General features: G+C 45.6%; 2 protein-coding genes across 7 annotated transcripts; one reads left to right on the top strand and one right to left on the bottom strand.

Annotated features, from left to right (window-relative positions):
* The first annotated feature begins 58 nt into the window (after positions 1–58).
* On the top strand, positions 59–7303 carry LOC125972085 (FYN-binding protein 1). Of its 5 annotated transcripts, none has more exons than XM_049725414.2 (20): positions 59–208; positions 1022–2034; positions 2102–2238; positions 2736–2921; positions 3004–3256; positions 3315–3424; positions 3550–3578; positions 3664–3698; positions 3957–4131; positions 4351–4510; positions 4569–4677; positions 4744–4829; positions 4901–4982; positions 5074–5102; positions 5379–5439; positions 5528–5599; positions 5695–5717; positions 6419–6452; positions 6583–6674; positions 6756–7303. In XM_049725414.2, the coding sequence occupies exons 1-19, from the start codon at positions 173–175 to the stop codon at positions 6659–6661; spliced, it is 2709 nt and encodes a 902-aa protein (XP_049581371.1). In that variant the 5' UTR covers positions 59–172; the 3' UTR covers positions 6662–6674; positions 6756–7303. The 5 variants fall into 5 exon arrangements, with proteins under 5 accessions (XP_049581371.1, XP_049581391.1, XP_049581382.1 ...); XM_049725434.2 differs by having other exon boundaries at positions 1002–2034; XM_049725425.2 differs by having other exon boundaries at positions 60–208; positions 1019–2034; positions 5698–5717.
* Positions 7297–14127, bottom strand: prkaa2 (protein kinase, AMP-activated, alpha 2 catalytic subunit). Of its 2 annotated transcripts, XM_049725481.2 has the most exons (10): positions 13826–14127; positions 12384–12525; positions 11679–11772; positions 11400–11544; positions 10558–10645; positions 10269–10493; positions 10044–10206; positions 9637–9975; positions 9445–9571; positions 7297–9379 (listed from the first exon to the last, which is right to left on the bottom strand). In XM_049725481.2, the coding sequence occupies exons 1-10, from the start codon at positions 13923–13925 to the stop codon at positions 9129–9131; spliced, it is 1674 nt and encodes a 557-aa protein (XP_049581438.1). In that variant the 5' UTR covers positions 13926–14127; the 3' UTR covers positions 7297–9128. The 2 variants fall into 2 exon arrangements, with proteins under 2 accessions (XP_049581438.1, XP_049581446.1); XM_049725489.1 differs by lacking the exons at positions 12384–12525; positions 13826–14127 and adding an exon at positions 12136–12329.
* Between the last annotated feature and the right edge of the window lie 512 nt (positions 14128–14639).

The following is a 14639-nucleotide window of genomic DNA, read 5'->3' as shown; positions in this document are numbered from 1 at the left end:
GTGAGTGTGTGTGAATGTGTGTTTCACCTCGGCGTCATTCCTCCACCGGAACCATTTTCAGTGCGCATGAGTGTTGTGTAAGAAGAAGTTTTCTTCCAGCGATTGTCCCTTTGTTTTAATGGCCGATATGTTTGAGCAGCACCCGAGCAAGATGAGATGCTCGACTGACTGAATGGACATCGAGGACGTCAACATACGGATGCCACAGGTACGCCACTTCACATCTGTCCTCAAAACTTACACGTGAATTTTGTCACGTGGTAACCCATCTTCCATTTAATCTTAAATTTTGATCATTTTTTGCAAGGGTGTGTGCAAGGGAGAGGTAGTGCGCCACCAGTGTGTGTCAAAGAGGGTGCGTGGCTACAAAAAAAAATTGAGAATGGCCGCACTTAACTCTAATTTTTATGCTCTGACAAAAGGGGTTTCCAAATGATTTCTAAATAGACAACAATCCATGTCGCAATTATTTTGACACGACTTTATCACAGTTATTTTTACAGCAGGGCAAAGGGGTGCGCCACTTCAGTCTGGATGTTATGGAACTTCAAATCAATACAATAGCTTTTTGCGCTTATATTTATACTTATTATTATGTCGCGTGACGTTTTGGGCAGGGGTGGAGGGGTGCGTCATCTGTTGGCATGCTAAAGGGCGTGTGTTGTCGAAGAATTTCGACTTTTGAAATCATGCCAGCCGTCATGTCAGTGCTGTGAAAGGGTTTTCCTAAAGGCGGTCGCAACATAACCTAACGTTAGCGATGCTTGCTAACTGCTTGATTTTCTCTGTTCTTTACTTTTTGTGGGTTGGGGGGGTGCGTCTTCCCTGTCAAAAGTTGGGCAAGGCTGCCTTAAGACCATTTCATATGCAAACACGGTCGTTTAAAAGTCACTTGGAGATAAGCGTTGTCATACGAGCAAGGGGCGCACCCCTTTGTTATCAAAACAACGTTAAGAGTAGAATGCTTTTCCGCTCTTGCAAGTGAGGTTGATCTTTTGCAGTTATCTCCTCCCACCAGCAGACGATGGACTTCAAGGCCTTGAGGGCTAAATTCCAAGAAGAAGACCTCCTGCTGAGGCAACCCAGAGTGAAACCAAACCTCCCAGAGAAACCCAGAGTGGTCCCTCCTCCCACCAGCCCCACGCATTACCTCCCAGCAGGGGCCCGCCCTTCCCTGCTGACCTCCATCAACCAGACGCTGAACGGAAGGTCCGTCATGGCCCCCAGGGTGGTCTTCAAGGATGGGAAAGAGAGCAAGAAGCCTCTCAATACAACCTTGTTGGAGAGGAACCAGGGGAAGCTTCTGACCAAGGCTAGCAAGGAGCCGCTTGATGAGAATTTGCTGTACCACAAGTTGATAAAAGACAAGAAGCCCCAGCCAGTGACCACCGCCGATCTGGTGTCAGCTCCGTACCCCTCGACAGTCCCGAACTCCAAGAAGAAAGGCTTTCTGGGTTTAAATTGGCCCGCCAAAACTAATTTGAATAATGTTCCGACTGATCCCAACTTGGACAGGCCCACCCTGGACGGTCCTGTACTGGCTCCGCTCATCCCGATACCGCCCGAGTTTGACGACGAGCCAAACTTTTCATCCTTACCTGATTCTGATGGCGCAATGGCGGTCCGTCCTGGCGTCACCCCACCCCCCTTTTTCATTTCTGATATTCCAGATCCTTACTTCCCATCTCCAGAGAGTGAAACACCACTGGAGATTTCTGTACTTGACCATCAAGGTAGAATAAGCTTAGTGCCAAGCCCTAAACGCATCCACCACACCATCTCCACCCCTTCGCCCGAATTCTCCTCCCCTACGCCGTCACCTTCCGAGGCTGAGCGCGGTGTGACGCCGGTCAGCATCGAAGCAATGCTGAAAAACATCGACGACTCCCCGTCGCCTCTCCCAGCCGAGGGTTCCCCTTCACCTCTCTTAGCCTTGGAGAGGGCAGACGACATTGGCCAATCGAGGAGGAGCGGCGCAGCCGACCAAAGGGTCCTCAGCGCCCTGCAGAAGATCCGCAGGAAGTCAAACTTCAAGTAACCAAGACGACCTAAGAGTTAATATCACAATGTTAAAAATATTAACAGACATTTCTGGTCTCAGCTTGCAGACGAACAGTTCCGTCTCCAGTTCGCCGCCTCCCGAGGATCTCCACCTACCTCCAAGCCCCACCACTTTGCTAGCAGAACTACCTTCCTTGCAAACCTCTCAGGCCAGACGGCACAGCAGTAAAATCGGCGGTGAGTCCTCAACGATCTCAAAGACACACCAAAGGCTTTGTGTTCCCATTGGGGCACCGTAATATTCACAGAGGTGGCAAATCCAGGTCCGGAAACAGTTTGGCTTTACCCACAGATGCTTCTACTCAACTAAAGTGGGATTCCTTAAATATTCAAGTCGCAGACTTATGCTAACTGGCTAACAAATAAGTTGCATCCGTGCTTGGTTGGACTACCAGGAACTGACACTGAAGCAGGTTTATTGAGTCAGCCACATCAATATTCTAGGAATTTGTAAAAATGCTAACATTTACGTTGTAGTCACCCCAACAGGTTTGGTTTCCTCACAAATCGAATTGCGTCATTCCCGTGAGGTCAGGTCGTCTACCACTCAACTCCCTCTGACCGCATTCCGTTGACGGCATTAAGTCAGCCGCAGCCGACGAAGCGTGTCGGAGCGATAACATCCTGGAATTCCACAGAGTATTCGGGATTAACGATCTGAAAACTCTGCGCAGGGCAAAGCTCCCCGACGTTGGAGAACACAATGGAGGGAGGGACTGAAGACATACCGAAGATGTTGGATTCTTTGCCAAGGAATGTGGACCGAGCCAACCTGGAGGTTGCTCCAAAGAAGCATGTCAAACCTTCCTCCATCAAAACGCCCAACTTTGAACCACCACCACCTCCGACGCGACACAACGGTATGGAAACCAGATATTTGGTTTTTCCCCAAAAGAATGAACCGGAATATCCAGTCTAATTTGGATTTCTGTTGTGCTTTAGCGATCCCCACGGCTTCCAATTTATCAGAGATGCCCTCCGCTAACGATTTTGGGGATGGGACTTCGAAAACGTTGGTGGCGTCCCAATGGGGCAACGGGGAGCACACCGGCCCAGATATTCCAGATGGGAATACGGCGTTATACGTTAACGGAATCATGCTGACCGGCAATCAACCGACTATCGGCAATCAATTACCGGACCATCCGCGATCATTTCCGGTCTCTACGACCGTGAACAGTCAAGCGACGGCAGGGTAAGATGCACGACTGAAATGTTTTGGCAGAATTTTCGCGAGTGTTTTCAATTTGCAGGGATCAAGCTCACGGCATCGCCTACACGGGAAACGCCGATCATGACTTGTTCTCGCCTAAAAGGAGAGCAAAGACGGAAGTGGGGAAGAAGAAGAAAGGCCCTCCAAAAAGTAAGAAGTCAAAGATCTCACTGAGTAGTGTGAGAGCTTAAAACTGTGCGGGGTATAATGATGTCACAAGATTGTCAAGGTATTTTGGAGCTAAGGAAAATGAAATGACGGCTCTTTTTCCACAGATCCATACGCCGAAACCATGCTGGATTACGTAAGTGGATTTGTTGAGAAAAGTTTTGATTATCTGCCAGTGAGATGTAAACTGAATTAAGCTAACAGTGTTTTGTTTTTTGCAGAATGAAGGCAATAATAAGGGAAGCTTATTTGGAAAGTAAGGCCCTTATTATTTTTATTTTAGAATAGTATTTGTATTTCTTATTATCAAAATTATAATAATTATTGGTAATTCCTTTTTATTCTTTGAAATTATGTTTTTGTTTTATTTTATTTCTATTATAATAATAATAAAATGTAACTTTGATTTACTATTTTTAAATATTTGTTTTGTTTATAATGTTTTTATTTCTGTCTATTTTTATTTAATTATTTATCATTTTGTTTTTATGACTCAACTCATTGAATGGAACAGAAGGGACAAGAAGCTCGCGTTGGCGGCCGAGGGGCCCGACGACAAGGAGTTGAAGAAGCGAGAGAAGCAGCGGCTGGAAAAGGAGAAGAAGGAACTGAAGGAAAAGCAAGAGCGGGAGAAGAAAGAGCTGAAGGAACGGGAGAAGCGCGAGAACGAGATCAGAAAGAAATTCAAGGTGAGCTGAAGGCGGCCGGAAGTCGGCGGCCTCCAAACCTGTCGGGATTCATTCCTCCAGCTCGAGTGACTGAGATGGGAGGGGACTTTCTTTTCTTACCTTATTTCTTTCTCATCAGACCTATCTATGTTTTCCTTCCTTCCTTCCTACCTCCTTTCCTTGGTTCATGTATGTCAACTTGAAGCCCACCGCATCAATGTAATGAAGTATCTGCTTTAGATCACAGGTTCCGAGGAGGCCATGTACCGAGCGAAGGTTACCGTAACAACCAAAGGACGCAAGGACGACCTGCCCGTCCAGATGGGCGACGACATCAGCATCATTCGCACCACCAACTGCCCAAAAGGAAAATGGTTGGCGAGGGACTTCACAAACAACTGTGAGTGACAGCACATTTAAAGGTGCCAAATGGAATCTTGATGGTTTGGTTTCTTTAGACGGCTACGTAGCGGTGGACCATGTGGACCTGGACATCAAGGAAATGCTGGGGCTGGGGAGGAACACGTCCGGCACTCGCATAAGCAGCCCAGTGGAAGTGGACACTAGGTATGTGTGAGTCAACCATGAAAACGCCGAGAAATATAAAACCGTCCCTTTCTGTGACTCCTCCAGTGTGTCTGTACCTCGGTCGGATTTTCATGATTCCACCATTTCCCCCTCCGGCATTTCCAACCAGTACCCGCAACGGTCCGAGAGCTGTAAGCGTTTTCTTCGTCTTGCTGTTTGACTATATATTCGAGTCATCGGGAACGAATTTGATGTTTTTTAGTTTCGGACGACAGCGAGGAATGGACCATTGATGACGACGATGCAATCTCCCCGACAGACACCGCGTACCCACAGGCGCCATTGTGAGTTGACGTTCAAATAATGATACGATGACAGACTGTGTTGTTGCTGCTTTCACTTATGCCCCGCCCCCTTCATGTGTCTTTATCATAGGAGCAAGAACCGCTCCATGCCAGACTTGGGTAACAATATTTCTTGTATTTCATAGTAAAGCCGTGCCCTGGGATAAGAGTTTAATTTGTTCCATGCTAGTAACTCAAAACGTTTGTATCTCAAATCATCTTGCACCATTCAAAGAATGGAAATGCCGGTAATCCGTTCCAGTCTGGGTTTTTTTGTTTTTTTTAAGGAAAATAGTAGCATTATTGTACTTAAAGCTAATCCCAGCATGCATTGCGTTTACTAGCAGTCCACCACATGGAGTTTATTGACAGTTCTGTCTTTGGCTCCCCTCAAAGGAAACGCTGACTTCAACGTTAGCCACCACCACAGTCGCAATGACCTCCACCCAGGCGGCCAGTGAGTTCACCGCTCACTTTTACAATGACTAGTCTGATTTCTGTATCAGGCGTCTGATCTGTAAAAAAAAAAAAAAAAATTGTTGCAGAGCCAAGCATGAAGCGCTTCAAAAGTTGGCGACATTTTTCCATGCACCCAAAGCGGAACAGCCAACTGCCAGGTAGGCTTTACGCCACAATGTAAAGTACCACAAAGTATCGCAATGTGATAACACACACAGCTTGTTTTTATTTTTTTGTCTGTATTTTTTTATAGCAGCACTTCGGAACCAGAAACAAGTAAGTCTTGACACAAACGCAACAAAATGAATGCTAATGAGTGCAAAGTTTGACACATGAAGAAATTCGAACTGCAGGAGCACCGAGCTTGACCTTTTACCTCAGGTTGAGTCGCGACGCATGAATAGATGCCGACTATTTGAAAAGTTGCGTTTGATGTGCTGCGGTAAAAAAAAAAAACATGACAAAGGCCAACTTGTTTTAAAGAGGAGCAGCGCTCATGTTCCTCAGAGAGGGAGAGAGAGCTTTTTTTCAATCGTTTCCATAAAAACACAAAAAGTGTCTTTTGGTTAAGACAGAATTCAGGTTTATCTGTTGCAGAAACAGGAACCTCGGAAAAATTGGGACTCATGGACAAGTTTTTCAGGGAAAATGCAATGCCATTTTTTCCAGACTTTTTTTATTTTATTTTTTATTCTATGACCGTCAACCAATCAGATTTTTGCTATTTAAAGGCCAATCCTTATTCACATTATTTTTTAATGAATTAAGTTTGACAGGATTTCAAGGATTTCAGGCCTGGGTTTGGGTTTTTACTTATGTGAGGGTTCTCAATTAAAAATTGTATGTGCTCAACCAGAATGATTTCAAATGGAAATATTTGCAAAGGGCTGAAAAGATAAAGATAATTTAAGTAAAGCTCGCTGACAGTGTCAAGAAACGATCTTCCATTTACTAACGTAGCTTGACTTGCTTCTCAGGGTTGGTGTTTGGAAGCCAACGTCCCATTCAGCAGTAAGACACACACACACACACAGAAAATTCAGTCATTTATTTATTTATTTGTTGCCATAACTACATTTCATGATAAATATTAGACTATAACAATATTTGGAAGTAACCTACCCAACCCCCCCCCCCCCAGGCCTCATGCAATGGATTTCGAATATCCCGATTTGCTCATTTTACCGCCTCCGGAACTCTACGCCGACGATAGCGAGTAGAAGAGGAAGACGGGTGAGGATGCATCCAAATCATTGCTGCTGAGGATGTCACCAGAAGTGATTTCATATTTTCTATTATCTGTTTGTTTTGCAGCAGAGGGTGGCCTTTCTTCACATTGTGATACCGTCACCTTTTTTTGTTTTTAAATCAAGTGGACTCACAAGAGAGTGGACCTGCTTTTGGACTTTGTGTTGCGAACCGATTCATAACCACGATCGGATCAACTTGCAGGTCCCTTTCGAGCCTTTACCAGTTTGCAGTGTTTTAGCCTATGAGGAAATAGGAGACGTGTCAACCTTTGCTGACTTTGATTGGAAGAGGGAAAAAAAAAAAATTAGGTACGCGTGCGGCCTGCTTTTAACACACCCCAGGCGACATGATAATCAGTCAGGATAAGAGATATCCGACAATCGGGCATGTACTTAAAATATCACAATTTAGTTTAGATTGCTGGTTTAGATTGTGGAAGTGCGCCTATTATTTAGTCTATGATGAATATTGTTTAAAAACACTGATGGCGACTGGTGATTTTAAACGCCATCCCGAAACGTCATCGTGTTTACCTTCATTTAGGCACCTTCCGAGACCTTCTCTCTAACAAAGTGTGTGAGAATATCAATTAACACACCACCTCTAACATTTATTCGTTTATTGTCATTTTTTTTTTTCAATATATACTCATTAAAGTGCAAAAATATCATAACAGCAATTCCATGCAGTGCATAATGAGATCAATCCAAAGCTTTCACAATCAGGTAGGAACAGTGTACACACACGCACACACACACACACACAAAAGAGTGTGGTAACAAAACAAGGACAGCAACAGTCACTTTTGGTACAATGTTTGATTTCAGGCCCTCGGGCGTGTGTGTCCTTCAGTTTTACACGCATGCTAATTTCATACCTTTTGAACATGGCTAGCATGCCACCGATTTTTGCATACTGATGTCACGTACGCAGCCTCAAAGGGAAAATGCCGATGTTGCTTATTTATCGTTGTCGACAAATTGCAAATACAGTAGCAAGTGCCTTCCGGTGCAGGCGTGCCGGCTTTCCCCGAACGCCACAAAAAATATCAATAAATGGCTTCATGTGTTTTAATTAATAATGAGCTGCGTGATAAATTATCTGAAGGAGGATGGGGGGGGGGGGGTCACTCCCAGAACAAAATACCAATCAACAGACGAAATTGCATTTATGGGGTGAATAATGATTTTTTTTTAGAATTAGTCACTATGGAGCAGTGCCCCTTTGAATAAAAAAATAAATAAAAACGCTACATTATGAGGACTAAGTGGCGTATTTATACAGTACATTATTTTTGACTGACCATTTCATTTCTCCTTAATGTTTCTATGACACAAAGTAATTATACAACATATAATAATAAAATAGAAAACACAAAGGAGGGCATTTTGAATACCAATTGAATTTGATTCAAGATTGGCTAAAAATTGTGTTATGGCGCCACCTGCTGCCAACTGGCGCCACACACAAGTCACACTTTAAATGCATTTAGATGTACACAGATTTTGGTTCATTAGTCGTCGTATCGGTTTAACCGAATAAATTAATAGCAGGAGAAATCAAATTTAAAAAAACAATAAAATTTCAACAAAATATTCAATATTGATCGGCTAGGTAGTAAGCATTTTACATGGTGTTTTATTTTACCATGTATTTGTTTTGATAATTAACACCACCGGGTCAAAATGACCCATATACAATTGTAAATAATAATGATAATAAATGTTTATCAACTTTTAAATAATAAATGTTGACTGAACAGTCTGTAACAGTGTTGTGGGTCAAAGCCGGATTGTTTTGTTCCTTTTCTTTTCCCCAAAACGTTTTGCGGGTCACACTGGCCCATAAACAGTGTCGATGACAAACAAGTCACACATACGGGTTAACTGACCACAGCAGAAAGACAACAGTACATTCTTGAAAATAAGATGATGATTCAATTTGAGCCAACTTTCCTCCAAAATATACAATCATAAAAATAACATCAGTGATACACACACACACACACGCACATACCTAAGTAGTCGTTTTGTATTTCTTTAAGGCAGCTGGAAGAAATTTATATGGCGGGTCAATGAGAATAAAAATCCTTTAAATAATGCGATCAATGCCCTAAAAATAATCTGTCTCTCCAAAAAAATAAATAGCAATCTGAATAATATTTTGTCTGTTCAGCTACATATTGTGACTGTGATATGACTCCAATATACACAGATAACAGGCTTTTCCATATTGAATACAGAAAGGAATCCACTCCGGACTCCACACTGACCTCTGATCAGCAACAGGACGAAGCGTTGTTCCAGCAGTTGGTAGGTCGTCTCCTTTTTCGTGACCTTTGCCATCTCTCAAGTGAAGATTTACTGCCTCCCCTTTCAGGTCCTGTCTTGATCTCAACTGGCTTTTGACATCGAGACTGATTGTCTTCCGCTCCTCTCAGCGGGCCAGCGTGGTGATCAGACTGGCGCACATCTCGAAGAAGTCCATCGTATGCGAGCCCTGGCGCGGGGTGAGCGTGGGCGAGCTGCCGCACAGCGAGCCCGGAAGGGACGAGCTGAGCTGTGGCAATTCGGCGGCGTGGCTCGCCGAATCGATGCTGAGGCGCGGCCGGTGCAGCCCTGCCGTCGAGCCCGACCGCTGAGGGGTGGACGATCCCGACTTGAAGCCCGCGGCCTCGATGATGTCATCTGGGATGCAGAGGAGAGTTAGAGCACGTTCCCAAACCACGGCCCCTCCCTTCTACAACACCAACCGTCGATGCTCTTGAAGTCGAGGAGGTAGGATCTGTTGTCCACTTGGTAGAGCTGCAGGCTCATTTTCACCAGGTTGCCCGTCACTGGGTTTGTCCTGCGCACTCGCAGATGATACGGGTTCACCACCTTCCGCACAAGAACACGTGTATTAGGCTTGGCCACCCGAGCACGAGACATTCTCGCCCGCCCACCTTCCAGTCAAAGCCCAGGTGCTTCATGGCCCGGTAAACCTCGGCCATGATGTCGTAGGGCCGGCTCTGGCTCCGGATCCCCAGGTGCCACTTGGCCTTCTTGACGGCCAGCGGCTTGGGTCGGGTGGTGTTGAGGGCGTCCAGGGGGCAACGCGCTTTGGGGCTGTCGGCCAGCAGCGGCGGCATCCGCTCCGGGTGCGGCTTGACGCCCGGCGGCAGCGGCATGCCCTCCTCGATGAAGGAGCCTTGGGGCGGGCTGGAGGCCAGGTAGAACTCGCTGGCTTGCGTCATGATGCGACGGTTGTCTATGATGAGGTGATAGGCCACCGCCAGTTGGTCCTGCGAGACCACAAACATGACTGTAAATGTAAAAGTGTCCTCATGTTTGGCTAAGTGTCCATTTCTACCTGAGGATCACCGCTGTAGAGGCTGGAGACCACCTCGGACTCGTTGCACTCGAACTTGTCGCACACTTCTTTGACGGCCTCCTCGTCCAAGACGGTGGTGTCATACGACGGATCCTCAGGAAACAGGTAACCAGGTAGATCTTGTTTGAACCACTCATGCTCCCTGAGAACGGGACAAAGCGGGTCACATTTTGTTCACGTGGTGTTTATGAAGTGGATCTCCACCTGATGTCCTTGATGGTGGCTCTCTTCAGCGGGTCCACCTGCAGCATGTGCATCAGCAGCGACGCCACCGAGCGCGTCAGGTACTCGGGGATGTAGAAGACGCCCCCTCGGATCTTCTTGAACAGCGTGGGCACGTGCTCGTCATCGAAGGGCAGCGTGCCGCACAGCAGGGCGTACAGGATCACGCCGCTGCTCCAGATGTCCACTTCCGGGCCCGCGTACAGCCTGATGACACAAATGATGAAGAGTCCACTGGTGGCACCAATCAGGTAGGTCATCACACACACACCTTCCCGAGATGACCTCCGGGGCGGCGTAGTTGGGCGAACCACAGCTCGTCCTTAAGAACTCGCCGTCGGACATCATGTTGGACAGACCTAGAAAACACACCCAAATATTCAACGTACAATTGTTGCAATCTTTTTTAGAAAGGCAACTTTGTCTAGAAGGTGAAAGAGCAGGCTTATATCTCTATCCGCCTTTCCCCGCTGAGTCTCTAAGCTCACCTAATGAGATGACGCTCTCTACGCCTGTCAGCTGAACACTCCGATACCAGACGCCCCGCTATGTGCTGACCTTTGCTTCGCTTTCATTCCCCGGTGTGCTTAACATTCCCCCCGACCGCTCGCCAGTCTACGGCACTCCAACAAAACACCCCCCCACCCCCCGGTGGCCTTCGTATCGGATGACACCGGGCCTCAAGGTGTCTTGCCAGAACCGATATGAGAACTGCCTGTTGCTAGGTGACCTTCTCACACCCGTGTTACTCGCATAGGTGTTTGGAAAAATATATCAACACTCTTTGTTTTGAGGTACCCTGAGGAGCACTGATGAAAATTTGTGGCCCCCGCTAGAATTTAACTCATTCGCTGCCACCCCAGTACAAAGTAATGTTTGATGTTTAATCTCGTCAATGGGAGTGAATGATTGCCCTGCCCTACATATTTGCAAAGTAGCAGATTTTGGACGGGGGAACCTATTATCCATTATTTGCTGAAAACTATTTGGGGAAGAATTTCATTTAGCCGGGACATAGCCTTGTCTAAAAAAATTTGCTGCCATCTTGTGACACCTTTATAAAATGACAAACTTTTAAGGGTGGGCACCAATAATTTTTTTTTTAAATCCTACCAAAGTCAGCAATTTTAGCGTTCTTGCTGGCATCCAACAGAACATTCTCAGGCTTGAGGTCCCGATGGACCACCATGTGTCTGTGGCAGTAATCCACAGCCGAGATAATCTGCTGGAAAAGGCGGCGAGCCTCCACGTCCCCCACCTGACAGATGAAGGAGAAGCGAGCGTTACAAAATATTATTCGGAATGTTTGGGTTATCTTTGTATTATCTTTGTGAAGGCGGAAAAAACAACACTTAAAACGTCCTTCCAGTGCAAACATAAATCAACTCTTACCCGTCCATGTTTGCAGATATAGTCAAAAAGCTCTCCGCCAGACACGTATTCCATGACCATGAAGAAATCGGTCGGCGTGCTTATCACTTGATACCTGAAACGCAAACACGCATTAATTGACGCAAAGCTTCCGGTTGATCCCAAAGCCTCTTAATGTATCGGCAAGATCATAAAGGCACTAAAACAAGAGCAGGGCGAGGTTGAGCCGAGATATACGGCTGCTGAGTCATTATTAGATAGGGGGAAAAAAAAAAGGTCACAAAATAAAAGACCTAATCTCATGAATGGCTGCTCGTGAGAGATTCGGCCGTTCATCATTGGTTTCACGTCAGCCAACGCCTCTTGTAAAAGTGTGTGTGTAGCTCCATTCCACCTCAGTTTGCATATCTTGCCATAACTTGCAGTGTGACGGAGGGCTGACCCTCAGAAGGAGGCTAAAAATAACACGGATACTCACTTTGCCAAAAGGAGAAAGCCAGAAACGGAAAGAGGGGAAAGCAGGCAAGGTCAAAGGGAAAACAAAACTAAAGCCAAGATGCCTTAGAGAGGATTTCGCTATCCGGGACGGGAAGTGTTAGAAGAACTTGTTCTGGCTCGTCCACATTTGTTCTGTGAGCCCCACGGGCACGCTCGCTGTGGTAAACAATCAGCAGCAAGCACAGCTAAGACCACAACAGGCCAGTCAAACTGGTATTTTCCACTCACAGCTTGATGATGTGCGGGTGGCGGAATAGTTTCAGATTCTGGATTTCCCGTTTGATTTTGCCCACCACATCAAGGCTGCGGATTCTTTGCCTGTTCAGGATCTTCACTGCCACTTTATGGCCCGTCAACTGGTGCTCCCCAACTAAAAAAAAAAAAAAACGAGATGTAATTTCCATAATTAAAAGTACAACATTTCGTGCAAAAACAAGATTTGGAGCAGAAAAAAAGTTCCACTACTGCCAGGAACTCTAAGATGCTTAGGACATTGTGAACAGGTTTGTTGTCATGGTGAACCAGCCACAAGTTGTCCTCATTTTGTAAACGCAGCAGGATGTCTTTATGGATCTCCTGCTTGATTGTTTGGCACACACTAAAGGGCAAGACTTGGAGTTGCAATCCTGGAACATTTCTGACGGTGCTTTAAAAGCTTCACTTTTGAGCATCAATTATGAAGCATTAACACAAAAGGGCCAGCTCTATAAGCAGCTAGCATCATCTTCGGCTTTATTTGTATTTTAGGCTAAAGTAGGAGGATTACGTTTTGCTATAATGCAAGGGTGTCAAATTATTTTTTTTCGCGGGCCGCTTGCTTAAATGTATGAGCACCTCATATTATATACAGTAAAAGCTACAAAACAAACTGACAAATAACTCGTTTTCAAATCAGACAAGTAAAAACTGGTCAAATATTTAAAAAAATATATATTATTAAAAGTGAAGACAATTTGCAATTCTAGTAATGACATGAATTTGATGCACAATTTGTCTTTACGGGCCACATAAAATGATTGCCGGGCCGTATCTGGCCCCCGGGCCTTGGGTTTGACACCTGTGCTATAATGTTTTGACCATCTTCTTGTATTGTAACATCATCCCCGTGTGAAATGAGTGTCTTGTTACGATGACATTCTGCGAGTTGACAAGTTGACGCTCACAAGGTCACAAGTGATCAAAACTAGCTGACGCCAAATGTACGTTTATGTCATTGAACACGTATTATGTTGCTTTTCTCGTCGGACTTATAAGAGGTTTAAATTGCTAGTTGGGCAACCAAGGTAGGTTAGTGGCAAGCTAAACCGGTGTCCTTTACCACAACGCAGCCGCTGGAAAACCAATATAATCTCATAAAGATGGCAATACGTGTGTGATTTTTAATATTATGTCCGATTTGCTTTAATAGTCCTTTTAAATCCACCTGTCCTATAGATAGCGACTGATGGTGATCTGTTTTGGTGGAAGAATTTGACTTTCAAGACAGCGTATTCTCAAAGCGTATTTACGCATTGGCGACCTTCCGTCACGAACGTCGTTCGGCGTAAATACGCAAAACAACTAACCATCGGTAACTTCGGTCCACACGTCCAAAAAAGGGGAGGACGTCAACTACTTTCTAACCGAAACGCACACAACCATAAAGACGCCGGTAATAATCACGACTTAACTCTTTACTTTGCCGAAGGTCCCCACTCCGAGCGTGTCGCCAAGGATGTAATGGCCGATCTTCACCCTGCCTTCGTGCTTCTGCTGTTGCCGCTCTGCCATCTTCTCGGTTCGGCGATGGCCAGGAGCTCCGCTGCGTTAACGCGGAGTGGGTGAAGGGGTGGGTGTGCTCGCCTGTGAATCGGTGGGGCGCGCGGAGGGAGGGGCGCTTCGTGTCTTTGCTCGAGGAAGACGGTACTTGACGAATGACCCCGCCTCTCGGCTTTAAAGGTGACCATCAGCGGGCGCACCGCAACTCACGTCGTTACATTAAAGCAAGTTCGCTGCACGCATAAAACCAAAATGTTCCTTCCCCGACAAAACGCGAATTTAATATTATACTCTACCATACTGTACACACGTTCGTTCACTCTCCGAAAATAGTAAGCCAAATCCGCGCATTTGGATGGTTCGGGTTGAAGTAATTTGGGCTTGTGACCACTAGATGTCAGTATAGACCTACACTTGTCTGGCATTAATGGGGAATTTGCCAAATCACATTTGCTCAACTTATCGATTTGTCATACATGATTAAAATAATCGATGACACAAATCAATAATATTTCCCCATTTTGTATCTCTAATTTAATATTTTAGAAACCACTGTGACCGAGGAAGAATGAGTTGCAAACTCATGCTGACTAGCTTCGGGCTATCCACCTCTGGAGACTTGAAAAAAATGCCCATCCTTCATTTGTTAATACCTGGACAAAAGACTAGAAGTTCTCGGGCAGCTGAGGATTCAGCAGCAATGCGGAATTGCCACCATTCCTGCAC

Source organism: Syngnathus scovelli, chromosome 10 (genome assembly GCF_024217435.2).
Source record: "Syngnathus scovelli strain Florida chromosome 10, RoL_Ssco_1.2, whole genome shotgun sequence".
NCBI classification, from domain to species: Eukaryota; Metazoa; Chordata; class Actinopteri; order Syngnathiformes; family Syngnathidae; genus Syngnathus; species Syngnathus scovelli.
The sequence above is the reverse complement of the archived record's forward strand: the minus strand, read 5'-3'. Positions and strand labels throughout refer to the sequence as shown.

Excerpts from the sequence above, each read along its gene's own strand:
- LOC125972085 (XM_049725403.2), top strand. The coding sequence starts at position 173 with ATGGACATCGAGGACGTCAACATACGGATGCCACAG. Across the intron at positions 3,257-3,314 it reads AACAGTCAAGCGACGGCAGG|GGATCAAGCTCACGGCATCG; the intron begins GTAAGATGCACG and ends TTCAATTTGCAG. Across the intron at positions 4,830-4,900 it reads CCCGCAACGGTCCGAGAGCT|TTTCGGACGACAGCGAGGAA; the intron begins GTAAGCGTTTTC and ends GATGTTTTTTAG.
- prkaa2 (XM_049725481.2), bottom strand. The coding sequence starts at position 13,925 with ATGGCAGAGCGGCAACAGCAGAAGCACGAAGGCAGGGTGAAGATCGGC. Across the intron at positions 10,494-10,557 it reads CCGGAGGTCATCTCGGGAAG|GCTGTACGCGGGCCCGGAAG; the intron begins GTGTGTGTGTGA and ends TTGTGTCATCAG. Across the intron at positions 9,976-10,043 it reads TCTACAGCGGTGATCCTCAG|GACCAACTGGCGGTGGCCTA; the intron begins GTAGAAATGGAC and ends GTGGTCTCGCAG.